The sequence below is a fragment of the Canis lupus genome, chromosome 20 (assembly GCF_003254725.2).
Source record: "Canis lupus dingo isolate Sandy chromosome 20, ASM325472v2, whole genome shotgun sequence".
NCBI lineage: Eukaryota > Metazoa > Chordata > Mammalia > Carnivora > Canidae > Canis > Canis lupus.
Genome location: NC_064262.1, coordinates 53,821,488 through 53,847,651, shown reverse-complemented (window position 1 = coordinate 53,847,651; position 26,164 = coordinate 53,821,488). Strand labels below are relative to the sequence as shown.

At 56.3% G+C, this 26,164-nt stretch overlaps 3 protein-coding genes across 13 annotated transcripts in view; 2 read left to right on the top strand and 1 right to left on the bottom strand.

The window, feature by feature from the left end:
- The first annotated feature begins 134 nt into the window (after positions 1 to 134).
- TRIP10 (thyroid hormone receptor interactor 10) lies at positions 135 to 10,540 on the top strand. 5 transcript variants are annotated; one of them, XM_025457248.3, is made up of 15 exons: positions 135 to 277; positions 3,298 to 3,413; positions 3,498 to 3,554; positions 4,426 to 4,573; positions 4,650 to 4,712; positions 4,929 to 5,033; positions 5,119 to 5,247; positions 5,797 to 5,943; positions 6,053 to 6,247; positions 7,269 to 7,436; positions 7,705 to 7,814; positions 9,328 to 9,460; positions 9,677 to 9,819; positions 9,898 to 10,019; positions 10,133 to 10,540. In XM_025457248.3, the coding sequence occupies exons 1-15, from the start codon at positions 158 to 160 to the stop codon at positions 10,279 to 10,281; spliced, it is 1,905 nt and encodes a 634-aa protein (XP_025313033.1). In that variant the 5' UTR covers positions 135 to 157; the 3' UTR covers positions 10,282 to 10,540. The 5 variants fall into 5 exon arrangements, with proteins under 5 accessions (XP_025313033.1, XP_025313035.1, XP_048953481.1 ...); XM_049097524.1 differs by lacking the exon at positions 135 to 277 and adding an exon at positions 1,228 to 1,572; XM_025457249.3 differs by lacking the exon at positions 135 to 277 and adding an exon at positions 2,000 to 2,117.
- Positions 8,052 to 20,601, bottom strand: SH2D3A (SH2 domain containing 3A). 6 transcript variants are annotated; one of them, XM_025457255.3, is made up of 10 exons: positions 20,481 to 20,601; positions 17,722 to 17,858; positions 15,890 to 16,239; positions 15,457 to 15,533; positions 13,533 to 14,017; positions 13,316 to 13,431; positions 12,975 to 13,149; positions 12,775 to 12,886; positions 12,265 to 12,450; positions 8,052 to 8,749 (listed from the first exon to the last, which is right to left on the bottom strand). In XM_025457255.3, the coding sequence occupies exons 2-10, from the start codon at positions 17,788 to 17,790 to the stop codon at positions 8,721 to 8,723; spliced, it is 1,599 nt and encodes a 532-aa protein (XP_025313040.1). In that variant the 5' UTR covers positions 17,791 to 17,858; positions 20,481 to 20,601; the 3' UTR covers positions 8,052 to 8,720. The 6 variants fall into 6 exon arrangements, with proteins under 6 accessions (XP_025313040.1, XP_025313039.1, XP_035558751.1 ...); XM_025457254.3 differs by lacking the exon at positions 8,052 to 8,749 and adding an exon at positions 10,726 to 11,396; XM_035702858.2 differs by lacking the exon at positions 8,052 to 8,749 and adding an exon at positions 10,726 to 11,388.
- A 1,439-nt stretch (positions 20,602 to 22,040) lies between these two features.
- VAV1 (vav guanine nucleotide exchange factor 1) overlaps positions 22,041 to 26,164 on the top strand; it is a 49,880-nt gene continuing 45,756 nt past the window's right edge. Inside the window, exon 1 of one of the 2 annotated variants that reach the window (XM_025457244.3) lies at positions 22,041 to 23,384. In XM_025457244.3, coding sequence (XP_025313029.1) covers positions 23,181 to 23,384 — 204 coding nt within the window. In that variant the 5' untranslated portion in view covers positions 22,041 to 23,180. The remainder of the gene's footprint in view (positions 23,385 to 26,164) is intronic. The other variant, XM_025457243.3, reaches the window with a different exon arrangement.

Below are 26,164 nucleotides of genomic sequence, written 5' to 3'. Positions count from 1 at the left end.
CCGCCTCCGCCGTCACCAATCACTAGGGAGACTGTGCTGATGCAATTGGCTCAACAGTCCACCTAACCAGTGCTGCTGGACCCGATATCCCGCCCCTGAAGCGGAATTCCTCCACCCACGCCCAACTGAAGATCGGTCCAGGACTACATTACCCAGAATGCAGGAAGACCAGACAGCGCAACAGGGCACGCAAAAACTACATTTCCCAATGTCCCTCAGGACGGACTTCCCCTCTTTACCCTGGGGAGGTGGCTCCCAGCCAGAGCACAGGCTTTTGGTAAACACGCACGTCTGCCGAGGCCTGTCCTGTTCTAATCTTGCTGATCCAGGAAAGGCCGAAACCTAGCCCCAGGCTCAATCTTGACCCTAGGATGACCTCTGACCCTGGGCTGAATTCCAGCCTTAGGCGGAGACTCTTCTAACCCTAGAGTGAGGCAACTAGAAGCCCACCCACAGATCCCAAGCTGGAGGTGTCCACGGGGACGGGGGCTGAACCGGGCTGAGTCCTTGGCTGCAACTGAGCCCGGACATCAACCTGAAATCCAGACTTCCCCACTCCCTTCCGACCCTCGACCTACGCTGAGCCTGAGCGTTAATCTCTGGTTGAGCCCTCCCAACCTGGACGGAGCCCTGACCCCAGACGAGGCCTGACCGCTGGACCGTAGTTTGTGGCCACGACCCCCTAGTGGGTTGCTGACCCCTCCGCTAAGCTGACCCCAGGTTGAGATCCTATCCCAACTGTGGTGCCGACTTGGAACGAATCCCAATTCCAATTTGAGTTTGATGCCAGTGTGGAGACTCTAATACCAGGCTAAGCGGCTGAGAGCAGAACTCACGCTGAGCCCCTGACTCAGCTGGTCCCCCAAACCCTGGAGCACAGCCCACTTTGCAACAGGATGTTTTCTAGCTCAGAAGCCACCAGCAGGTGGGGCCAGGTCCCCACAGAGCCATCTGTCCCAGGATTTCAGGCTGATGTCCCCTGGGCTCCTGGGGCTCCCCTCCTGGAAGCCCAGAAGCTTGGGGCCTAACTTGTGCCCCAGGGGCTCCGGGGCGTCTGTCACCTCCGTTGGCACTAAGGACTAAAGGCAGGAGAGGATGAGGGTGGGAGCTGCAGGGTTCTCTACCCTTTCATCTCAGTGCCTTAAGGAGATTAATGAGGTGTGAACAGGCATTTATGAGGGAAGTGACAGACTTCTGTGCCCCCAGGGCCCGAGTGTCTGGAGGGAGAGGTGGAGTCGGAACCGGGGTCTGGACAGTGAAACCTGATTGGGTCTAAACGGATGCGCCTGGAAAATGGGCAGGTGGAAGCGCGAACTGGATGAGGACCGAGGAAAGACCTGGGCCCGGTGCCCCAAGGACAGCCCGTCCTCAGTTTCCCGGCGCAGACTTCGGGAGGAGGGAGAAGGCAGGATGCGGTGGGGGTGCTAATGGACCGGGCCTTGGCGGAGGCACGCGTTCTGGGCAGGATCGAAGTCCTCCCATCCGCCCTGTGGCCGGAGGGAACCAGACCATTAGTGGGCCGAGCATAGATGTCTGGAGCCGGGCCGGCCCGCAAGAGCGGGGTGACCTCAGGTTCTCCCAGCGACGGCGGGGGGGGGGGGGGTGCGGGGGGGGGCGGTGCGGGAAGGGGTGGCTGGTGGTGGGGGAAGGACCTCTCGGGTTGGGGTTTTAATGTCTTGGTCCTCTAAGGAATGGTTGAAGGAAAGAGAAAACAACAGTCCCAGGCGACTTAGGGGTGGGGAGGATAAGAGGGGTCCGGGGGATTTGGGAAATGGATGGGGGTCCTTTAAGGGGTCGGTCCAGTGGCGTCTAGTGGCAACTTTCCTTTAAGAGGGGGCGGGGCGTCCGTTGGGCCCCGCCTCCTCGGGGGTCCCGCCTTTAGGGCGCTGTTCCGGCCTCCGCGCAGATGGGGGCGTGGCAGGGCCTGCGGGGGCGGGGCCGGGCCTGGGGGGGCGGGGCCTGGCGGGCTGGGCCGGGCGCGCCGCTCCAGGCTGAGTCTCCCGGCGGCGGGCGGCGGGCGGCGGGCGGCGGGCGGCGGGCGGCGGGCGGCGGGGACCGGGCGCGGCGGCGGCGGCGGCTTCGGCGGGAGCAGCATGGATTGGGGCACCGAGCTGTGGGTGAGTCCGATCGGCCCGGCTTCCAAGTTTCTCCTTTTCTGGAGTTCAGACCCCCCCTCCTTTGCCCCTGCACGACCTTAGCGGGGGCTCGGCGCTTTCCCCTTCGGAGACCCCCGGAGTCCCCGCTTTCCGCCCTCCCTCGGAGTTGCCCAGGGCGTTTCAGGACGCCCGGGGCGAAGGGCGACCTTGCAGCCGCCGAGTCGGGAAACTGAGCGCGGGGTTCCGAGTGAGGAGGGCAGGAGTCCTGGGACCAGGCCGGGGCGGCCGGGCGAGGTCACCTATTTTGAGCACCCTGGCTGGGCCGGCGGCTTATCTTACGGCCCCTGGGTCCCTGCCCGCAGCCCGCCTGTCCGGCTTGGGCGGGGGAGGGGACCCTGTGGCCACTTCCAAGCCCACGTGGGACCTGGAAGTTCTGACCGCCTTTCGGAGGCTCCAATCAACACCTTGGGGCTTGGGTCGCGCTAGGGGGGAGGGGGCTGCGAGGCTTGGCCTCGCAGCCCCCTCCCCCATCCCGCCCCAGGCACTGGGAGGGGCCGCCCCCAGGCTGCTTCTGACCTCTGCTCTGGAAGCCCCAGAAATTTCCCCTTATTCTAGCCAGGACCTCTGACCCCTCCTTTTTATGGGGGCGGTGGCATCCCTGGGTTCCTGGATGCAGAGGGGGTAACCAGATTCCTTCCCCCACAACTCTGGAATTTCTTTCGGAGGTGCAGTGGGGTCAGTGGGGGAAACGGAGTCACGTGTGTGCGGGGGACCCCGGGAAGCATGGCGACCCGGGGAACATGGTGCCTGGCCCCTGGACATTCTGGGGCCCCCCGAGCTGCGGCGAATCCTGCCCCTCTGGTCCTGACTCACGCCGGGCCGGCCGGATTTTCCGGAATCTTGGGAGGGGGGATTAGGGGAGCCGGGGCAGGGGGGAGTGGCCCTGCCCCATTCCACACCCCTCTTGGCGGTCTGGAGGCCGGGACCCCGTAGTCCGGCCGGGGCCCCGCCCCTGTTCCCTGGCCCTTCCCGGGAAGGGGAGGGGGTTCCCGCCGGTTTCCTGCCTCCCCCCGCGCCGCGCCGGGGCGGGGCCGGGAAGCCACACCTTCTCCTAGCTCCGAGCCCTGAGGCTTCTCAGGCGCCTGGTGTGCGGGCGGTGGGGTCCCGACGTCACGATCCCGAATCCTCCGCCCGCTTCCAGGATCAGTTTGAGGTGCTCGAGCGTCACACGCAGTGGGGCCTGGACCTGTTGGACAGATATGTGAAATTCGTGAAAGAGCGGACCGAGGTGGAGCAGGCTTATGCAAAGCAACTGAGGTGAGACCCTAGGGGGGACCGGCCTGGGGCTTGGGGAAGCTGTTGGAGGGCTGGGGGCTCAGCCTTTCTGCCTCTCTCCATTAGGAGCCTGGTGAAAAAATACCTGCCCAAGAGACCTGCCAAGGATGACCCAGAATCCAAGTAAGGATGGAGAGGAATTGCCAGGCTAGATTTGGGGGCGCCTGGGGAGCGTGTGTTGGTCTTACTTCCTCTCCCCCAGCTAGGCGGTAAGGCCCTCACCTTTTGCTTCATTTCCCACCTAGAGGAATGAGCATGGATGGAGAACCTGAATCACCTGTGCTGGAATCGAAATCCCGTTATTTTCCAGCCCTACGACTCTGGGCAATTGACTTGAGTTTTCCATTTGCCTCTTCTATTGAGCGGGGCTCCAGCACTCACTCAACAAGTGACTCTGGGTCATTGATTTATGTTTTGTGCCTGTTTTCCTCACCTGTGAAACGGGATGATGATGATCTTGTACGGCTCATGCAGAGAATAACAGATCTTGCACTGAAGCAGTGCCTAGCCCATAGTTAGTCCACCATAGGAGCATTTCGCTTTTTGCCACATCCCCAGTTCCCGAATCCAAAGAGCTCTAGAAGTGAAAAAATTGTTTTGGTAGCTTGTGTGGCAGCAGCCTCTGACCTGACTTCACGTTCATCACGTCCTTGGTTTTTATTCTTCTTACTGTGAATAGTAATATCTCTCGCTGCAAAAATATTTATGGTGTTTGATTCAGGATGCTGCCCCTGACCCCACTGGGGTGCTGCATAAAAGATGGTATAAGCATTATATCCCCTTTCTGAACCTGAAAAGTTCTGAGTTCCAAAATGCATCCCACTGAAGGGTTTGGGGTAAGGGATATGAACCAGAATTTATGATTGCTTCCAGGAGGAATGTGTTGGGGCTTTCCCGTTCCCATATGGAGGTGGGTCCTAGGGCATCTGGCTTCCCTGGGTGGCGGGGGTGGCCTCCTGACCCTGGCTTGCTGCCTCTGCCCATCTTACCCTAGGTTCAGCCAGCAGCAGTCCTTTGTGCAGATTCTCCAGGAGGTGAATGACTTTGCGGGCCAGCGCGAGCTGGTGGCTGAGAACCTCAGCGTCCGTGTGTGTCTCGAGCTGGCCAAGTACTCACAGGAGATGAAACAGGAGAGAAAGATGGTGAGGGATCCCCTCTCTGGGTCTTGAGGACTGCTACCTCGACCCAGGTGAGCCTAACCATCTCCGTTTTGCACAGCACTTTCAGGAAGGCCGTCGGGCTCAGCAGCAGCTGGAAAGTGGCTTCAAACAGCTGGAGAATGTGAGTCTGGGGGCGTGGAGATGGGTACCTCTGGCCCTAAGGAGCTGGCTGAGGGTTTGCTGATCCATGGAACTGCCTGCATTGTCTGGCCTGGGGCCCCTCTGTCCCATGGGTTCCCAGCATGCCCGTTGCCCTGCATTTGCTGGGTGATGTCCCACCAGTCTCTGAAACCTTGATTTCTCACCTACTTCCTCCTTCTGGTTCTGTCCCCGGCAGAGTAAGCGCAAGTTTGAACGGGACTGCCGGGAGGCTGAAAAGGCAGCCCAGACCGCTGAGCGACTCGATCAGGATATTAATGCCACCAAGGCTGATGTGGAGAAGGTACCTGTGGGGTCTGGGATGGTTTGGAGGTCTGGTTGGGGGGGGTGCAGAACCTGGCCGTGACCCCTGCCTCGATATTCCTCAGGCCAAGCAACAAGCCCACCTTCGAAGTCACATGGCAGAGGAGAGCAAAAATGAGTATGCAGCCCAGCTCCAGCGCTTCAACCGAGACCAGGCCCACTTCTATTTTTCCCAGATGCCCCAGATTTTTGATGTGAGTGTTCTAAGCCCCCAGCCTACCCTCCTGAAAAATACAGTTACCCGACTCTTACACATTTGTCAAAACCTTAGCTGCAATGTCCCGATCTCTAAATTGGAAGGGAATTAAAAACAGCAGTGAGCTCTGTCTCTAACTCTTTCTGCCAGGATGTCTTTCTTTTTTTCTGAAACTCCTATTCATTCTTCTAAGCCCCAGCTCTAACAGTCCCTCTGAAAGGCCTCAAATTTCCTGTCTTCATCTTTAGTCTCTTGCTCTCCTCCACCTGGGACTGGCAATATCTATGTTGGGTGTGCTCTCGGTGGGTTCAAAGCCCTGGCTTCGTGGTCACCTCCTTTGAGAATCCTTTCCTGACTCCCTAGGCGAGGCTGGTGCTCCTCAAACTCCCCTCTTAGCCTCTGGCCACCCCGGGCTGGACGTCTCTTCGATTTTGTGTTTTCCCCACCAGACTAGGCTTGGGGCTGGGGCCAGTGTGGCACCCCATCGTGTTTGCGGATTGAATCGCTGCTGCTGGTCCCATTAGCGCCCCTGCCTCTGTCTCTGCAGAAGCTGCAGGACATGGATGAGCGGCGGGCCACCCACCTGGGGGCCGGGTATGGGCTCCTGTCCGAGGCTGAGCTGCAGGTGGTGCCCATCATCGCCAAGTGTCTGGAGGGCATGAAGGTGGCCGCAGATGCTGTAGATGCCAAGAACGTGTGTATCTGGTCCTGGGCGAGTGGGCTGACAGGTGGGAAGTTGAAGGACCCCAGAGGCTAGGCATCTGGTCTTGCCCCTGACTGCTTGCCCCTGCTCCCTCCTGCAGGACTCCCAGGTCCTGATCGAGCTGCACAAGTCAGGCTTTGCCCGCCCTGGTGACGTGGAATTTGAAGACTTCAGCCAGCCCATGAACCGCGTGCCCTCAGACAGCAGCCTGGGCACCCCCTCCGATGGACGGCCTGAGCTCCGAGGCCCGGGCCGCAGCCGTGCCAAGCGCTGGCCCTTCGGCAAGAAGAACAAGGTGGGGGCCGGGGCCCTTGGGAAGGGGAGTGTGAGTGGGGACAGGGGGGCCCCCACTGAGTCAGCCCCAGCCGCTGGGACGCTGAGTCCCGGGCAGGAATTTGCCTCTTGGCTGCTGGCCCAGGCTGGAGGGAAGGGAGGCGGCCGGGTGATCGGCCTGGGAGTCCCCCAAGGCTGAGGGGGGGTGCAGGGAGGGGGCCCGTGGCGTCTGTCTGCTGCTTCTCGGGATGCTGGGAGAAGACCTGCTTCTGGGATTCAGGGCTGGATGAGGGCTTGAGGGACTTGTCCTAGGGACTCCCCTTGAGTCTCTCTCCATCCTGCCAGTGGGTCCTTGGGCCCCTGACCCTCAGGCTGTTTTTTCTTGGGATTTTGGCTTGTAATGTCAAGCACATACCTGTTTTATACCTTAGACCCTCACCCCCCACCCTTAGTTTATTTCTCATGAGCCCTGTTATATATTCTTGATCCCTCTTGACATATAATTTGATACCTCCCCTCAGTTTGTACAACAGACTCCCCCAGCTTAAACCCCACCTGTAACCCTTCTGATACTTCATGCCTTCTACCTTTCTCTCAGCTTGCCTTTGACCTCTGTAGCCATATACCCATCTGAGACCTTGATTCCCGCATGCATCTCCCTGTATTTTCTAGACTGTGAGCTCAGAAAGCTGGGTGGACAGAACCCGGGGCCTCCCTGCCCCTGCTCCCCTCCAGCCCCATGCTAGGTACTGGACATAGAATTCAAGGAAGGGATAACATAAGGGGGTAGGGAGGGGTCTGGCCTTCCGGCTCACAGTCTAATGCCCTCCCCACCACCTCCCAGATTTTTGTGTTGCTCTTTGCATGCATTTTCTGTGTGTGATTGTGCATCTTGAGTTGTGGTTTTCTTACCGTTTTTTTTCTTTTCTTTTCTCCATTTTGTTTTTTCTTTTTTCTTTATTATGTCCGTCCGTCCGTCCATCCTCGTTCTCTACATCCTCCAACCCCTTGTGACCCACCCCCTCCCCTGCCCCCGCCGGTAGCCACGCCCCCCACCCCTCTCCCCCCTGGGGGGCCCCCTGCCCTCGGCATTGCCTAACGGACCCCCATCCCCTCGCTCCGGCCTCGACCCCTTGGCCATACTGAGTGAGATCAGTAAGTCGGTCAAACCGCGGCTAGCATCCTTCCGCAGCCTTCGAGGCAGCCGTGGGGTAAGTGAGGCCTCCAGGGGAGTAGGAGGGGGCGGCCCCAGCCCACCCAGTGGCTGGGTGGTGGTACCCTGGGCTCGCTTCCTGCAGCCGGCTGGGCCCCCCTCCTCCGGTTGCCAGACCTGGACCTGCTTTGCTCTGTGCATGGCCTTGCCCCCAAAGAACCTTGGGTGGGGAGGAAGGTGGACTTGGTATGTCATAGCAGTGTCTTAGAGCATAGAAGCTGAGAATCCCCAATCCCCCCGAACTCAGTCCTCTTGCCACCTTGCAGACAGTGGTGACGGAGGATTTCAGCCACTTGCCCCCAGAGCAGCAGAGAAAGCGACTTCAGCAGCACCTGGAAGAACGGAATCGTGAGCTGCAGAAGGAGGTCGACCAGAGGTAAGGTTTGGGGCAGGCAGGCAAGGAACAAAATAAAATAATAAATGAACTGTACTGAAATGGTACTCCAGACTCTCCCTAACAAGCCCCAAGCCCAGTGGTTTTATAGGTGATTCCTACCACACTTAAAAGGAAACCATTCATTCCAGCAAACAAAAAAAAAAGAGTGAAAAGGTGTCAGCTCACTTAGGAGGCTGGTGGAATCAATTCCCCTATCATTTAGCAAGAATCAAGAAATTCAAATTCTGGACTCATTTTATTTCACTTAGGATCTTAGATGGAGAATCCTAGCCAGACAAATCCAATGATATATTTTAAAAATAATATTGCACGTGGTGGAGATGGTCGCACAACAGTGTGGATATACTTAATGGCTGTGGAATCGTACACTTAAAAATGGTTCGAGTGGGGGCTTTCTCGTGTTATGTGTATTTTACCATAAGAAAAACAGAATATTTTTTGAAGACAAGTCATGATCAATTGGGTGTTATCCCAGTAATGCAAAGATGGTTCAATGTAAAGACATCTATTATTCTTTTACTACAGTAATTGGCTAAAAAAAAAAAAAAAAAAATCATGGTTATCTACTAACTCAAACACTTAAAACATCAACAATAAAAAAACCTGCCAGATTAAAAAAGGAAAAGCTGTACTCACTCCTTCCAAGCAACGAGATCGTCTTCCCAGTCCTCTTACATAATGGGAATGACGCTGGCCACTTGTGGACGGGCAGCCAAGTTATATTTTGCCATTGCATTGAACCTCTTGTACGAAACTTTTATTGGTGTAAAGTTCCACTTGGAACTTTGTAGTTACAGAGTCTTTATGACGTAGGGGTGAAGGGGATCCTTTGGAGTCAGGACTGGCCTTGAATTCTAGTTGTTGCACCTCACTGTGTTTGTTTCCTCATCTGTGGCATGGATCTGGTATTAAGACTGGAGAGAAGTTGAACCCAGGTTGGACAAATGCCAAGGTTTACGCTTGTTACTGCTATTGCCTACATAGGCTTGGAGGAAACAGGGACCAGGGACTAATGATAGTACTGAGCATTTATAGAGTGCTTACTGTATGCCATACACTATTTGAGATCCTTTACATAGATTCACTGGCATCCCCAAATTCTGAGACTGTGAGCTGGGGCCGAATCCTGATTTTCTTGTTCAGGGCTGTATTTCTGATGCCTGGAACAGTGCCTGGTATGCAGTAGGTAGTCAATATGTATCTGAATAAAAAAAGGCACTGTTCTAATCTTTGCAACCACTCACATGAGTGGGATTAATGATGCATTATCCCCATTTTCCAGATTTGCATACTGAGACAGAGGTTCAGTAACTTAACCCAGGCTCACAGACAAGGAAATGCCCAAGGATTTGAACCCAGGTGGTGAAGCACTAGTGTTTGAGATTTACCAACTGTCTTCTCTTGCTATTGGCTCATTGAAGCAAAGCGTGTATTTTTTTTGCTTGTTAGATCATATGGGACTGTTCCTTCTAATCTGTCTGTGTCATCCTAGAGAAGCCCTGAAGAAAATGAAGGATGTCTATGAGAAGACACCCCAGATGGGGGACCCTGCCAGCTTGGAGCCCCGGATCACAGAAACCCTGAACAACATTGAACGGCTGAAATTGGAAGTGCAGAAGTATGAGGTCAGGGAAGACCCTGGGGAGGGGTGGGGGCCAGCGGGCCTGGCTGAGTCACTTCCTGGGGGGGTGGGGGCAGGGAGGTGTTGGTGTGGTGGTGCTCCAGCTGTTTCTCATCACAGCCTTGGGTGTGCATGGGTGAGCTCAGGAAACCTCCAGGCCCAGAAGGGGCTGACCCCAGAATCCTGCCCTGGAATTGACTGTGTGTCTCCCTCCTCTTAGGCTTGGCTGGCGGAAGCTGAGAGCCGGGTCCTGAGCAACCGGGGGAACAGCCTGGGCCGCCACACCCGGCCTCCAGACCCCCCAGCCAGCGCCCCACCAGACAGCAGCAGCAGCAACAGTGGGTCACAGGATAACAAGGAGAGGTGAGTGTGGATGCCAGAGAGGGTCTGTCCCCAGGACCTAGGAGGCCTGTCCTTACCTGCTTTGCTCTCCCCAATCAGCTCTGAAGAGCCCCTCTCAGAGGAGGGTCAGGATGCCCCCATCTACACAGAATTTGATGAGGATTTTGAGGAGGAACCGGCATCCCCCATAGGTCACTGTGTGGCCATCTACCACTTTGAAGGTGAGGACAGCTTGTAGGTCCCATCAGCTGCTCAGGGGAGGGCGGTCTTTTGGGCTAGGTTGAGTTTAAACTCACCCGAAGCAGATCTGAGCCCACTGCCCCTCCCGTGACAGGGTCCAGCGAGGGCACCATCTCCATGGCCGAGGGTGAAGACCTCAGTCTCATGGAAGAGGACAAAGGCGACGGCTGGACCCGGGTCAGGCGGAAACAGGGAGGTGAGGGCTACGTGCCCACCTCCTATCTCCGTGTCACGCTCAACTGAACCCTGCCACAGGCGGGAAGAAGGGGGCTGTTGGCTGCTGCTTCTGGGCCACGGGGGGCCCCAGGACCTACGCACTTTATTTCTGCCCCCGTGGCTTCAGCTGAGACCTGTGTAACCTGCTGCCCCCCATCCCACTCCTCATCCCAAATGGACCCGCTGTGCCTTCCACCATTGATGTACATACTCGTGTTTCAGATCTTTTCTTCCTGCCGCTGGGCTAGGGCCATTTTGTTTTATATAAAAAATTCTATAAAGCTTTTAGAGTCCATGCGTGATTAGATTTACCTACTGGGGCTGGATATGCAAATGCCACCCTCCTTCCTGGCTACAGAGGGAATGAAGAAGGAGACCTTGAGGTTAACTTGGGCCCACATGAGACAAAACCTCCCTGGAGTGTGGTGCTTGTATGTGATTGCGACATAAGGAGAAAAGTCCCGAACATCCTTTCTGTGTTTACTGCAGCTTTACTGAGAAAAGGTAGTGTTGAGCACCTGTGTGCTAGGCATTCTCCACCTGACATTTGAACACTGAACTTTAAGCCCCCATGACAACCGGTACAAAGTACAACAGCTTTGCTCATAAAACCTGGTGGGTTTTTATGTCGAAGGCACAGAGAGGCTGAGCCATTGGCTGGAAGTCACAGAGCTCTTAAAAAGCATTTGAACTCTGGCTTCTGAGTAAGGGATGTGCAGGTTCTCCTACCCTTGAAAGCCTCATGTTCTGCATTTGTGGGTTATGTGTGTGGGGGTGGGAGGTGGGATGGGGCCTCCAGACACCCTAGGATCCATGTACATTTTGGGGGAGCTGTATGGGTTTTTGTAAATCTGCACTCCCTTCTGTGAGGCAGAATGGGTTCCCACTGCTTTGGCTACATGAACGGCTTGGGGCAAGGTCTGGTGGCCCCGGAGGTTCCCCAAAGTCTGGGTGTCCCAGCTTGAAGAAGGGGGTGTGCTTTCAAACGTCTGGCTCCAGGCGCTGCGAAAGGGCACTGAGGACTCTTTGGAACTTCTCCAGACGGGTGGCATGTGGCGCCCCCACGCCTTGGCTTCCCCAGAGGAGCCTCTGTACGAAGCCTGTGGTCAGGGCCTCCCTCAGCTGCGGGTTCGGCTGGAATCCTGGGGGCGGTGCCAGGTGGGCTGGGGGCGGGGCCAGGCTCCTGCCTGGGCCCCATCCTCTACCTGCCTCCTCCCCTCAGAACTTTGTCCCAACAGGGCCCTGGAGGACTCTGCCCCGAAGCTCTGGACAACTGGGCGGGATCGGAGGGGAGGGGGCTCTCTGGGGCTCTGCAGGACTGGGGCGGGGTGGCCAGGAGCTCGGTGGAAGCATGCTACGCCAGGGTGCGTGGGGGCAGTCTGTTCCAGGTGCCTGATGGCTGAGGGGTCCCCTTAGGGGTTGTGCCTGGGGATGGAACCACCTGGGGGGGGGGAAGATTTGGAGTCTGGGCCGCCCAGCGCGACACATTTTGGGGGACGCTGAGCCATGTTGGAGAGAGAGGAGTGCCTGGGTCGCTGGTGAAAGCGGAATAAGCCAGGTCGGGGGTTCTGGAGGCTGGGCTGACCCAGCACGGAGGAGGTTTGGCTCTCAGCGCAAGGAGGGGGCTGTCCTCCCAGGATGAAGGACTGACTCATTTTGGAGACAGCTAGACAGACGTTGTCAGAGGGATCGAGGTCCTCCGGGGGCAGGGCCGCTTCAGGTGGGAGCGGGGAAGTGGGAATTTGTGGACGTGGCTCCGGGGCCGGGGGCCAAGCCTTTTGGGGTGGAGAGCGCTATTGCTGTCAAGACTGTTGGCTGCGACTCGGACTTGGGGTGAGATCTCCCCGGGGGCCGGGCCGTCCCAGTCTGGGTGGAACTCTGGGAGGCGTGGCCAGAGGCTCCGGTCCCTGGCCCGGTGGGTTTTCGGGTACCGGGTTAGAGCATGCAGCGGGTGGGGGGGACTCGGGGAGTCGGGACCCGCTGGCAGCCGGGAGCAGAGGGAGCACTCACCTCGCAGGCGCCGGGCCGCTGCCTCACGGAACTGGGGCGCGTCCCGGGCCACCAGACGCGCCCGGTGCAGGGTGCGCAGCAGCCGCTCGCAGCTCTCGTCTAGCGGCCCCGGGAGTTCCTGGCCTTCCAGCAGGCGCACCGCGGGCACGACATGCGGCAGCGCCACCTCGCCCGGGGCGCAGGGTCCTGTGCGGGCGAGGGCTCAGAGCTAGGCTCGGGCAGAAGATGGGACCCAGGGTGAAGAGGGTGGGAGACTGGGCGGAGGCGGACCCCGGGAAAGGAGCCCAGAAACCCACGTTCCAGCCTAGCACACGGCGGGACCGGGCGGGGGCGAGGCCCGGGGCGGGGGCGGAGCCTAGGACAGGCGGGGGCGGGGCCTAGGCTTGGGGCCGGGTAGCCAGGCGCGAAGGGCGGGGCGTAGAGCGAAGTGGGTGGAGCCTAGGGCGGGCCTAGGGCTGGGTTAGGATTCTGGTTAGACGTGGGTGCGCAGCTCCAAGCGATGCCACTCACCAGCGCCCTCGTCCAGCGCCCGCATCAGCGGCTTCAGCTCCTGCTCGAAGGCCAGCGCGGCCTGTGTGTGGCTCCTCCTGAGCTGGCGCCACGTGCGTTCCAGCCGGGACACCTGGGGGAGGAGCCCTGAACATGCTTCCTCTTCCCTCTTCCCCACGCCCCGCACTCAGGCTTCCTCCTCATTTCTGCTCCCCACGCACCTGGGGCATGAGCAGGGCGCCCATGACCGCAGCCAGTCCAGGCAGGTCCCCTGCCGCCCCTGGCCGCAGCGCCAGCGCCAGCTCCACCAGGCCCCGCAGGGTGGCCGCGCGCTCCTCCAGCGGCCCCGAGCAGCCCAGCACGGCCAGCGCCCCGGCCAGCGCCAGCGCCTCGTGTCTGCGGAGGTAGAGAGCAAGGGCCTGGGGGCAGTGGGAGCTTTGTAACTTGGAGGTGAGAGATGTGTGTGTGTGGGGGGGTAGCTTTGCCCATTTCCCCTCCTCCTTAGGGGTCCGTGAATGGGGGGAGGTTTGAGGACCCTGGGGATTCCGGGTGGCCCGCTCACCTCTCCAGAAGCTCCAACCTCAAGCGATGCCCATGAGGAAGTGTGAGCAGCTCCAGGCCAGAGGTGACCCCCATGGCGCCCCGCTGAGCCTTGGTCACTCCTAGGAGGCCTGTAGCCTGGGCAGGAGGGTTAGTGGGGAGGTCAACTGAAAAGAATAAGTATATGCTTGAGGTGCCTTGGCCTGGCTTCAGCCCCTGTTTGGGGAGGAGTGACCCACCTGGCAGTCCACCAATAATAGGTGGAGGGCTGTGCTCCCAGGATGGTGCTCCAGGAAGAGGTCACGGAGAGTACTCAGGACTTTAGGTTCCAGGGGCCGATTCTGGGGGCCCAGCAGGCAGAAGAGGTTGTTAGGGGGGCAGAAAAAGACCTCGGCCTTTGGTCTTGCAAAGCTTCTGTCCTCTTCCTCCTCTTCCTCATTGGCTTCCCACCATGAGGCCTCTGTCTCTGGGCCACTGTGGCCAGTGGGTGTTTCTTGGGCACTGGGCACTCGGGGTACCAGCTCACAGTATGTTGGGGGGCGTCCAGATGCATCATGCAGCACCAGTGAGGGTGTTCGAGGTGGTTTGTTTGGTGCCTTGGCATGAAGCTGCCCATCGGAGGCCCTGAGGCCATCAACAACAGACCCCAGAGAAGCTGGCGTCTTCAGCAACACCGGGTCACTACCCATCCGAGGGAGGGCACATGTGGGCACAGGTGAGGCTCCTGGGGGTCAAACAAGAAGAGTGAAGGGGGTAGACACAAAAGATAGCTGGATGGGATGGGTGGGGGGCTTCATGGGCTACCGTCCTCCCGGACATCTAGTCAATGACTGGGTATTTTGGTGTGGTTTTGAACCTAAAGGCTTCATTGATACAAATGCTACACACTTATCAATGGTTTTAAAATGAACTTTCTTTAACACTTCTGTGTGTAGTCTGAATGCTACAATTTAAATCTGAATTCCTTGTGTTTGCCCCCCTGAAGGTGGTAAGCACTGACTACAAAACTAACACAGAAAAAAAGTATTCAAAAAAAAAAAAAAAAAAAAAGAAAGAAAGAAAAACGAAAAAAGTATTCAAAATACAAAACTACAAAAGCATCCAAGAAACTGAATTCATCAAACTCTCAAATGATGTCTTTTGTTAAGTTTGTGGCCTGTTTACTCCTGTGGTTATTAGAACTTCAAGCTGCACCCAGGCTTCTGGAAGACTCTGTATTTACCAAGCCTATAAAATAGACCTTCTTATAGAGACTTAACACTTTCCCATGGTTCTAGGTACTCTGGGTAAAGGCCAAAATCTTCACAGTAGCCAAAAAAAAAAAAAAAAAAAAAAAAAGCCCCTGAAATCTGAGCCCCAGATGGTTCAGCCACATCCTTTTGGTTGATGAACAGCTGAAGTTCTTGTTTTGGCCCTAGGACCTTTGCACAGGCTGTTCTTTCTGCCTGGGCCACTCTCACCCCCCAGATATTCACATCATTTCCTCCTTCCCCTCTTTCAAATCTTTCTCCACGTGGCCTGTCCTACTACTTCAAATTATAATTCTCTCATTCCCCCTATTCCAGTCTCCCTGACTCTGTTCTGCTTTTAAATTTTACTCCCAAGCCAACTCAATTATCGATGTCCATCTTCCTCCAGTAGGATGTTGGCACCACCAGAGACCTTTATTTTTCTTGTTGAGTGATGTATCTCTGCACTTCATACAGCGGCTGGCATGCAGTGAGGGTTCATGATGAATGAGGGGAGGCAGGGCAGACGGGGCAGAGAGGGCACAAGGAGAACCTTCCTTTAGGTAGGATGGCCAGGGTCAGCTACTTTGAAGAACTCGAGTTAAATGAGAAGTCAGTCAGGAAAAGATTAGGGGAATGGGCTTTCCCATGGCCAGAAGACCAGGTGCAAAGACCCAGAGGCAGGCACGAGACTGTGTGGCTGGAGTTATTTGAGAGGTCAGCTGTGATCAGAACACATAGAACTTCTGGAAATAATCTTAAACCCTCCATTTTTAAGCCCCTACAGAGCTCCTGTGTATTTCTTAATCACCAGGACAGTTTTGAAAGCTGATTGAGCCCATTTTCCAAGAGGTTAATCCACCTGTGCAATACCAGTCAGGCAGTGAGCAGCAGAGCAACCTCTGGACCATGTGCTGTCCTGGTAGACCCTTACCTGGTCCTGAGTGGTCTTCTCCTGACAGCCCCATGTGCTCCAAACCTGCGGGCTGACTGTCACTCCGCTTCCTAGCCCTGGAAGAGATGAGGGAGATGTGTAGTCCCACCCTGAGCAGGGCAGCCCCCACCGATGCCCAGAAAACCCTTTATCTAGTCACTCAGGAGCAGTGGCCCCAACCAGGGTGCTCTACCCCCCCAGGGGACAACTGACAGCATCAGAAGACATCTTTGGGTTGTGACAGCCAGGGGGTGGAGGGGAGAGGATTCTACAGGCACCTAGTAGCTAGAGACGAGGGGTGCTGCTCAACATCCTATGATGCACAGGAGAGCCCCCCACAATCAATCCAGCCCCAAATGTCAGTAACAGTTACTGCACAGGTGGAGAAACTCTAGGGGTATCAGGTGTCACCAGAGGTGGAGTCTGTGATTACCTGGGCAGCTCTATCCGAGCTGGGCTCTCTAGGAGGGTATCCTCACTAAAGCTGCGTCGAATAGGTCCTTGTCGTATCACGGGCCTGGAGGCCACAGCCCCTGTGGCTTGGGACAGTGGACGCTGCCCAGTCACATAGCTGAGAACTAGGGAGGGCAGGCTTGGGAAACGTTCATCTTCCAGCTGAAAGAGGGCTGTGGGCCGGCCTGGACGGGGACGGAGGGCCACACGGAGCACCTCGAAGTGTAAGGCTGAGCCCTGCCAGCGGCAGGAGATCACTGGGTGGCCCCCACGGGATCTGGAGGCACGAACCAGGAAGTCCCCATCTTGCTGCAGGAGGGCCTCAGCCTTCTGGGGATGGAGGGCAGGGGGTAGAGGACTTAGCCATGAGCCCAGATGAGCCATTCATAGTGATTCCTTACCTCCATCCCCCCACCCAAAAAAAGCCACCCCAGAGACTGGGTGGTTTTGCACCAAACCATTTCCCATTTTCTCATGGGCACACTTCTGGAGTACATTTCCCAGGCTCCCCTGCAGTTAGACATCATCTGACACGATCTGGCCAAAGGAGGAGGGCAGAAGTGCTGCCCAGAATGTCCAGACCCGGCACAGTCCTACAGCTTCTGTCCCCTATCTGTCAGGGGATATTCCCAAAGTGCTAGTTGAAGGCAAAGCCACAAGATAGAGCTCGGGTCCTGATTTATTTCTGGAGCTCCACCTTCCCCACTCCTCAACCACCTTGTACTATAACATGAACGAGACCATAAACATTTGTTGTGTTTGGCTGGTGACACCTTGGGGATGTTTGTTAGAGCTGCTAGCTGACACTGACTGATGCAACATCCACACTGAGTAAATGCGCTGAGCTTTGTGGCTTCATAAAGGACCATTCACTGGATCCTTCCAAACTGACTGTGGCCTGGAAATCTTCCTTTATAAACATTTTCAAGCAGTCTTATGCCAGCCATGGTGGCTGGTGTCAAAACAGGGGCTGGGGGCCACAACACCAGAGGAAGACAAAGCGGAGTTGGTGATGGGGGCTGGGGAGTGAACCATACATATGGTGGACACACATATAGCCTTTACTACGTGCCAGGCCCTGCTGTAGGTATAAAACATACGAACTCATTTAATCCTTTACCAAGGTTAGGCAGCAGATACCATTATCCCCATTTTATGAGTGGGGAAACTGAGGCCCAGATAGGTCAAATACCTTGCCCAAGGTCACACAGAATGTAAGTTGTAGGGCTGGGATTTGAATCCAGGGTGTCTGGCTCCAGGGTTTGGGATTTTAACCACTAAGCAATATTGACTCTCACAATTTGATTGGATGCCCAGGGTCCCAAGACTCCTGGGGGTGACAAATGAGTTGCAGAGGAGGGTGGGGAGATTTGGGTTGAGAGGGAGATGCCAAGAGTTCTCAACACTGATTGAGCCCTTATTGTGTGCCAGGGCCTAACTAGACCCTGGAGACACAGTGATGAATGAGACCAAGGCTCTGTCCGGCGCCTTCTGATGGGCAAGACACACAACAAACACACATGAATGAAGAAGATAATGTCTAAGAGTAATCACTGAAGGTGATAAAAGAGGGATATGGGGCTCTGGTGGCCACAGGTGCCTAGGACCCAGATGGAGAGACAAGCAAAGCCAAGGAGTCGGGTTGGGGAACACGCCATTGTACCAACCAAGCTTCAAGACAGTCTCGAGACCCTCAGCCACCCCATCCAATAGACCTTAAGTCCCCCATCCTGGACCCAGAAGTTCCCAGCAGGTCAAGGGCAAGAGGCTCCCCATCAGATGGTGCTGAGGCCCTGTAGGAAGCAGAGATACCTGACGGGATAGGGGGCCGTGGTACCACGGCTGGCTGGCAAAGTCCTCTCCATCCTGTGGCACCTGCATGGAGCTCTTGGGGGCAGAGGGTGCAGGGGCTGAACTCTGTACTTTCAACAGTCCTCAGTCTTCCACATCTGTAAAATGGGAATAGTTATTGCTGCTTCCTAAGCTTCCTGAGTGGCTGGGTCAGCCCTTCCACATTCCTCTTAGTTTTGGAGACTGCAGCCCACATCCTATCAAACCTTAAAATGCCAACTCTCTCTCTCTCTCTCTCTCTCTATACATATTCTAACATGTAACATATAACCATATTCTAAATTAAACAAGTTACTTATAGTAAAAAAATACACACTAGATTTTGTTTATATATATGTGTATATATATATATATGTTCTAGATTCATACTATACATACTATAAAATTTAAACTTTAATTTAGAATTGGCTGTGACCTCATGGAAACACTCATGCATTCACTGGGATCCTTGCAAAGGGAGAAGACCTAGGCACGCTTTCATTTTTTTTTTAAAGATTTATTTATTTATTCATTCAGAAAGAGAGAGGCAGAGACACAGGCAGAGGGAGAAGCAGGCTCCATGCAGGGAGCCCGACGTGGGACTCGATCCCAGGTCTCCAGGATCACACCCCGGGCTGCAGGCAGCGCTAAACCGCTGCACCACCGGGGCTTAGGCACTGCTTTCAAATGTAATGCAATTTTGATGCAGATGACATGATGCTGCGTTTTATAGAAATTTCATGAACTAATTCACTCAAACTAATATTTAGGGGGGACCCACCATGTGCCAGGTGCTGCTGGGAGCTAGAGGCCCAGCAGTGAACAAAACAGGGGCATCCCTGCCCTTGGGGAGCTGCTGTTCTAGTGGGGGAGACAGCAATAAAGAAAATAAATAAGTAGACGAAGGAGTAGATAGATCAGAAAGAGATAAGTGGAAAAATAAAGCCAGGGATGTGACATGAAATGGTAGAGATAAGATTTTCCATAGGGTGGCTCGTGGAGGTCTTCATCAGTAACAACTGGGAGAATTTTGAGGGAGCGAAGCCAGGTGGGTGAAAGAACCTTCCAGGCCAGAGCAAATTTATTTTACTAATCTCTAGCTTCTTAGCAATCTATGTGTACACTCAAGAATTCTTAAGTTGTAAGAAAATCTAACCCATACAAGGCTTTCCTATGTAACACCATTTTAAAAAATTTTATTTGTTATTATAGTTTTAAGTAATCTCTATGCCCAACATGGAGCTCGAACTCACGACCTGCAAACCAAGAGTCACACGCTCTACCAACTGAGCTAGCCAGGTGTCCTTCCAATCCTTCCAATGCAATATCATTTTCAAGGACATTTTGTAGAAATGTCAGCAAACAGCAATTTTGCATTTGCAGATTCTTACATTTTGGAGCCGAAGCTGATATGCTTTGTTATTATTACGGTCAAATTTAGGTCTCTGACATTTTAGGACTCCCTTGATATTGTGCAGGCCCGAGGCCCGGTGTATCTCCAGCATCTGGTGGAGAAAACCTGCCCTGGACGGGAAGGAAGCTGGCGGTCTGCTTCTCACTTCCTCCATCCCACGGTGTTCTGGGCCTGCCTGGGTGTACAGGGAAATAGCACCAGGATTCTCTCATCCTGAGTCAGCAAGGCCTTGAGTGCCAGAAGCCAGCGAGGAGTTACCAGACTTGCCTCAGGTGGCTTTAGGGGCGGGGAGCTGGGCAGGGACCTGGCTCCAGGTGCTGCATACCTGAACACCAGGTGTGTCTCCTGGATGCCTGCGTACTTCCTGTTTGTCAGCTGGGCCAGGCCAGCCTCTGTCTTGAGTCCCCCAATGTCAGCTTCCTCTGTTTTGTGCCATCTTTAGCACCCTTGCAGGGGGGTCACTGACAACGCTCCGGTTAGCTTGGTGGAGGGGAGTTTGCATGAGGGAGGAGCTCAGAGAGGGTACAGGTCAGACATAGGCCAACTAAATCATCCTCCTGCCCCTCATCCTTTGGAATAATTTCTGGATATTTGGGCAGGGGAGAGGGGAAGGGAGAATCAGGAAGAGGGGTAGGGGCAAGCATGGAGAAAAGAAGGGGGTTATTCATGCCCTATAGAGCACACATATGTGCACACACATGCAGGGGGGCAGCCGCCTGCCTACACATAGACACATGGACACAGACTCCGGTACCCAAACTTGACATTGAGCAAACACTGATTGGTTGAGACCTTGCTGTGTTCCAGAACCTGTTCTAGACCCGGGAGACACAGTGATGAATGAGATGAAGGCTCTGCCCTGTGCCGTCGGGTGGGCAAGACACCCAATAAACAGAGCACAACGAACGAAGACGATAACGCCCACGGGTAATCACTGAAGACGGTGTGCTAAGGAAGGCTGGAGGCGGCGGCCACGGTAAATAACACGTAGCCAGGAAGGTCTCTCCCACCGGGTGACATGGGAGCTGAGCCCTCAATCAAGGGAAGGAGACTTTAAAAAGATTGCTCGGGCAAAGTGGGAGCAGGGAGGCTCTTCGCGTTGCACAGGAAACACGCTCGGAGGAGCACTCCCAGGTACGCCCAGGTACACGGACACGCGTGACGCACAGCGACCCAATCAGGCACTCGGCGCCCCTTCTGCGTCCGCGGCTGCTCATGGACCGACACCCAGGTCCTCCCTGCGGGCCGGTGGCCCCACCTGGAGAAGAGAGGACTCCCCACCCCAATATCCCTCTGATCCTGGATGTGCCTGGGGCCCCTCACTCACCTGGGCCGGGACCCGCGGAGCTCGCGAGAGGCTGGGGCAGGGCCGGGGAAGGTGGAGGCCCGCCCTCCCCTCCCCCCCACCGGCCCCACCTTCTCCGGCCGCGCCCGTGGGTCACCGAGCCCTTGCACCTGGCTCCGCCCCCGAGGACCCGCCTCCGACGGCGGCCTCCCGGCTCTCGCCCCGCCCCCTCGTCCCCGCCCCACCCCCTTACAGCGGTGCCGGGCGCTGGCCACGCCCCCTTTGGAGAAACTCTGCTCCCATAAACCACGCCCCCTCGGGAACCCCGTGGGTCCCCGTGGGGGGCCGGGCCACCTGGAGCCTGGCCACGCCCCTAGGCTGGCCACGCCCACACGCTCCTCGCCCCCCCTTAGCCCCGCCCCTTAGAGCTCGGCTCATGCATTCCCCGCGGGCAGGCGCTTAAGTACCCCCGAGCCCTAGGGACGTGGGAAGGGGCGTCTCTGTCCTCGCCCACGGGGTCCCGCGCGGGGACCGGGCTGCCTCTTACGGGCTCTCTAGCAGCGCGGGGTGGCGGCTGCTGTGACGCAGAGAGAGGTGCGCTTCCTCCAGACCGCCCCCCTGGGTTTCCCGGAAGGGAACTCCACTGGGTGTCGGGTTTTGTGGAGGCAAATGCGTGGAAACACAACAGCCTCCCCGTGTAACAGGACGAGGGAGATGAGCTGGACTCTGGGTGGGGGGGAGACATTCAGGTGGTTTCCCTGGTGGGACGGGGGCTTCCATCCTGATGCTTGGAGCAAGCCTGGAAAGAATGGGGGAGTGTTCTGGAACCAGAGGGAGGACGCTCTGGCCACGTTTATTGAGGGGCTTGTGCACAATGATAACAGCGAAAGCAGCAGCCTCACTAACACCCACTGAGCACTTAACGTGCCAGGACTGTTCTGCTTCCTTGACCTGCTTCAACGCATTTATTTTTTACATCGACCTCTCAGTGAAGTAGGTACCATTTTCATCACCCCCATTTTCCAGATGGAGAAACTGAGGCACGGGGCAGCTAAGCCATTTGCCCAGGTCGACTCGGCTTGTGAGTGTGGCGGAGGTGCGGATTCATACCCGGAGCCCTGAAGCGCCATCCTGTCTTCCTCGCTTTCATCTGCGCAGCCCCACATCGCTCTGATCCCTACCATAATTCTAAACGGTGAAGGTGACTGTCACCCAATTTACAGATGAGGAAATGGACTCATTAGAGCGCCCAGGATGGTTGGGGATGAAAAGTTTCGGTGCCCATGGGATCACAAAGCGGGTGATTTCTAAGCTCAGCTCCTCACCCCCTCCCCACTCTACCCCCGCCCCCTCCCCAACCCCCGCAAATGTGGAAGAGATTCGAGGCTCAGGAGGAGCTGAGGGGAGCCACTTTTTCTTGACCTCCTCCGTCCTAGTTTTGGTACAGTCAGGAGGTAGGGGGTAATGTCCAAGTGAAGGAGCCTAGCGCTCCCTTGTGGTTAAAGAATTAAAAAAGAAAATCCAAGGGGCGTGCCTTGTGAGACGGTCGGAGGAGGAGAGTCTACTGGGCCTAGTGGGGTGGAGGTGGGGAGAGAGACCTTGTAGACAAAATGATTTCAGGTAGTGATAAGGTCTAGGAAAGACAGTAAATGTTTGATAAACGAATGGATTAACGACACCATCGAAGTCTATGGAAAGAGATGATGGTGGCCAGGGCCATAGCAATAAAGAAATGAATTTGGGAATGTTAGAGGCAGGGCCGAAAGAAAGCTTCCAACCATGTATTTATTCATTTAACAAATACTTATGGGACATATATTCATGCCAGGTGCTAGGAACATATGAGACACAGATTTCTAAATAGACAATACAGAAATAAGTCTAATAAAATGTCAGGTTTGTTGGACAGTGATCAGGGCTTAATGTAGGGACATGGGAAGGAAAGTCTATGATTTGAAATGGAGAGATCTGGGAAGATTTCGTGAGAAGGTGACACTGAACAAAGAACTGTTGGAGGTGAGGGAGTTAGCCATGAAGTTGCTTGCCTAAGGCGGAGAAGCAGCATGTACAAAGGCCCTGTGGCAGGATTTTGAGGTAAAATTCTGGGGTGGCCTGGTGTCCTGGAGGAACAGTCCCTGCGTGGCTGGAGGAGAGTGGGTGAGGGAAAGTGGTGAGTGGAAGAGGTGAGGAACGTGTCATGTAGGGCCTTGTTGGCTGCAGGGTGGTGGGCTATAAGAAGAGGAGAGACATCATGGCTTGCCCAGATGCTCACAGGTGTGCGCCTCCGTGGGGAGGACAGACTGTGGGGATAAGGGGAGGGTAGCCTGGGCACCAAGGTAGAGGAGGCTATGCTAGCTCAAGCTGAGATGTTGGGTGCCAAACCAAGGCGGAGGCAGAGGAGAGAGGGGTCAGAAGAGAGCAGACGTTGAGTATGTTGCCGAGGTCGTACTGCTCATGGATTGGATATGGAGGAAGGCGACAGGCCTCAGTAACTCCACCAGCAGCCTCCCACTCTCCGGGGCCCAAGCCTGTGTTGAGCTGGTGGGGGAAAGAGATGCCAGGCCCTGCATAGAAGGGGCTGGGCAGCAGCTGCTCCCGCCCCCCATGGCTCCTCCTCCTCCACCCCCTCTCAGGGCGACAGTTACAGGCAAAGAAGAGGAAGTGGTAGCTAGCTAGCATAGGCAGGCAGGCAGGCGGTGGAGGCCGCAAGGGCGCGAGGGCTGACCCGGTAAGGCAGCAGCCATGGAGCTGTGGCGCCAGTGTACCCACTGGCTGATCCAGTGTCGGGTGCTGCCGCCCAGCCACCGTGTGACCTGGGACGGGGCCCAGGTGTGCGAGCTGGCACAGGCCCTCCGGGATGGCGTCCTTCTGTGCCAGCTGCTCAACAACCTGCTGCCCCATGCCATCAACCTGCGTGAGGTCAACCTGCGCCCCCAGATGTCCCAGGTGAGCCTGCCATTGGCTGGAGTGCCAAGGGTTGGAGGTGGGGGGCACCCCAGGCTAGCACCAGGGGAACTAATACCCTGAAACTCTGGGTCTGGGATGTAGAAGGGAATATGCTGCGGACTCGGGCTGGCACAGGGGAGATAGGGGGAAGGGACGGAGGGGATGGCAAACTCTGAGATTCTGGGGTGTCTCACCCAAGGTTAACCAGAATGGGTTAATAGGCTCTGGGTTAGTGCACATTTAGACTAAGAACTGACAAACTTGAGGTTAACGCTCCCAAGCCCCAGGCTGACTTCACTGAGGTTCAAGCCCCTAGATGGGACTATGTGGGGGTCTTGAGGGTTACCTGGGAACTCCTAGGTGGCCAACAGGGTGCCTGAGGATTTCACCTCCTTTGACATCCCCCCTCCTTCTGCCTATGGGGGAGGGGCCTCCACCAACTTCTTCCCCCACATGTATCTCCTCCTCCTGGGCCCCTTCCTTCCCCTCACATCTTCTTCCCCTTCGCTTCCTGCCTGGGCCTGGGGCGTGGGATGGGTGGGGGGCTGTGAGCCCCTGGGTTCTGGTCTTCTTAGTTCTATCCATCCCAGGGGGACATTGAGAAAAGCCTTGGTCTCCAGCCTAAGACTGGGTCCTGGGGTTTTGGGGCCTAGAAACAGCTGCTCTTTCTCTGTAGGGATTACTGCGAGGGCCCAGGTCCGGGGAGGGTGGATTGTACAGAGCGGGCCCTGTGAGACTCAGGAAATATATTCAAATCCCTATTTGAATGCGGTTGGGGTGGAGGCGGTAACGTGACTGGATCCCCTCTCTGAAGCACCTTCTTTGGGTCCCTATGGTCTCCTGGGTGCTGGGTAGAAGCTGTGTATGCTGGGGGCTGGGGGCTGGGGGCTGGGGGCTCCAGGGGCCTCACCTGCCTTGGGAGTCTGAGCCGACACTCACCTCTGGCCTTCAGGCTTCACTCTGGAATGAAGGCTTTGGGCCAGCGACTTGTGTTTTGGTAGGGGTCCGAGATGCCACGTGTGGATGCGGAGAGGGGAAGTGACTGCTCAGGGAGTGGGCCTGTGGGGGTCCCTGGAGGCATTCCCTGGGGACAGGGTGGTGGGGTGGGGGAGGTGGGTGGCCCACCCTCCTTGGCACAGGCAGGGCTTCCTGAAAGGATGAGGGAACTCCAGAGGCCCAGCTCCTCTGGCTACAGGCCATCCCAGATTTGCCTACATTTGCTTCCCTCCTGGCTTCCAGGTGATGGGGAAGTAGCCATAGGACCTGTCAGGCCCCAGCCCCGCGGGCTGTCAAGGTCCCCAGTGAGGCTTTAACAGCAGCTGATGGGGAAGTGGATAAATGTGAGGATGAACTTCCATCCCCATGCCCACATCTTGCCTACAGCCGGCTGTCGGATGAAGGGCACAAGGGAAGGCAGCTGTGGGGATCGCAGGGCTGCAGCCTCTTTGTGCCAGGCAGTGCTGAGGACCTGCGCCAGGCCTGGCCCTCAAGGTGCTCTCAAACTGGGGGAGACAGACACCCCCTGGCCTGTGTGGTCGGGACTGGGACAGAGGGAGAAAGCTCTGGGCTGGGGGCCCTGAAGCAAAGGCTAGACATTGCCTGGCCATGTCAGGCTTTATGCAAGAGGGGACATCTGTGCTGTGTTTTGAAGCGTGAGTAAGAGTTTTCTTGTTGCTCTGGCTTCCTATGGCCAGCTCTGTCAGGCTCCAGGCTGTTCTCCAATCTCCCCAGGTCTGGAGCTCTGTGCCTTCCTGCCTCTGCTCATCGTGTCTCCCCTCAAAGCTCAGCTCTGAGCCCCAGTTTCTAGGGAAGAGGGCGGGGAAGAGGGCCTGCGCTCAACGGCAGTTGTGATGTACGTCAGGCCTCTTTTTGCTGCTGGGACAGTGGGAAGGACACACACACAGAGCCCTGGCGCTGAGGAGCCCACCTCGTAGTGGGCAAGACCGACAGTGAGCAGATAAAGAAACACGTAACTTATGGGGCGGGGGTACGTGCTCTGGAGAAATCAAAGCAGGAAAGGGAGCTCCTGAGTGCGGGGGTCACGCTCTGGAACGGGTGGGCCGGGAGGCCCCACTGACTTGGGCAGAGACCTGGGGAAAAGGAGGGAATGAGCCTTGTGAATCTGGGGACACACTGCCCCTGGCGGGGGGTACCGCCATGCAAAGGCCCTGAGGTGAGAGCTTGTGGGGGCGTCTTCAGAGGCTGGTGGGAGTGGTTCGTGGCCGAGGTCAGAGCAGAGCGCGTCTCCAAGCTGGATGGTCCCTCTGAGGTCTGAGGCGGAGTGAGGATCCTATCCCAGGCGTCACCCTGACCACCAGACCTCCTAACTCACCTCCCCTCTCTGGGAGTCCACATTCTGGTGGCAGAGATGAAACTTTACGGCCAAGGGAGCGGAGAGGAAAGGACGAATGTGACAGTCATTGTGGGAAAGACCCACCAGAGCGTGGGAGCTGATTAGACCTAGCGGGGGCAGGCGCTAGGGCCTGGATGATGTCAAGGTCCCCAGCCTGTGAATGCCCCGTGCCACTGGCAGAGGCAGGGGAGAGGGCAGGAGAGTCAGAAAGTGGGTCAGCTGGAGGGCAGAGGCTCTGAGGGGCCAGACCTGGATTCAGATCCTGATGCCACCACGTGAATAAAAATGGGACATTTACTTCGAACACTGTTGTGCTATTTCAATACCACTTGGCACGGTGTCTGACACCTGATAAACCCGCACTAAAAAGTCTTCTTAGGGAGGACGTGGGGCAGCATAACACAGCAAGCAGGAGGTTGAGTTGGGG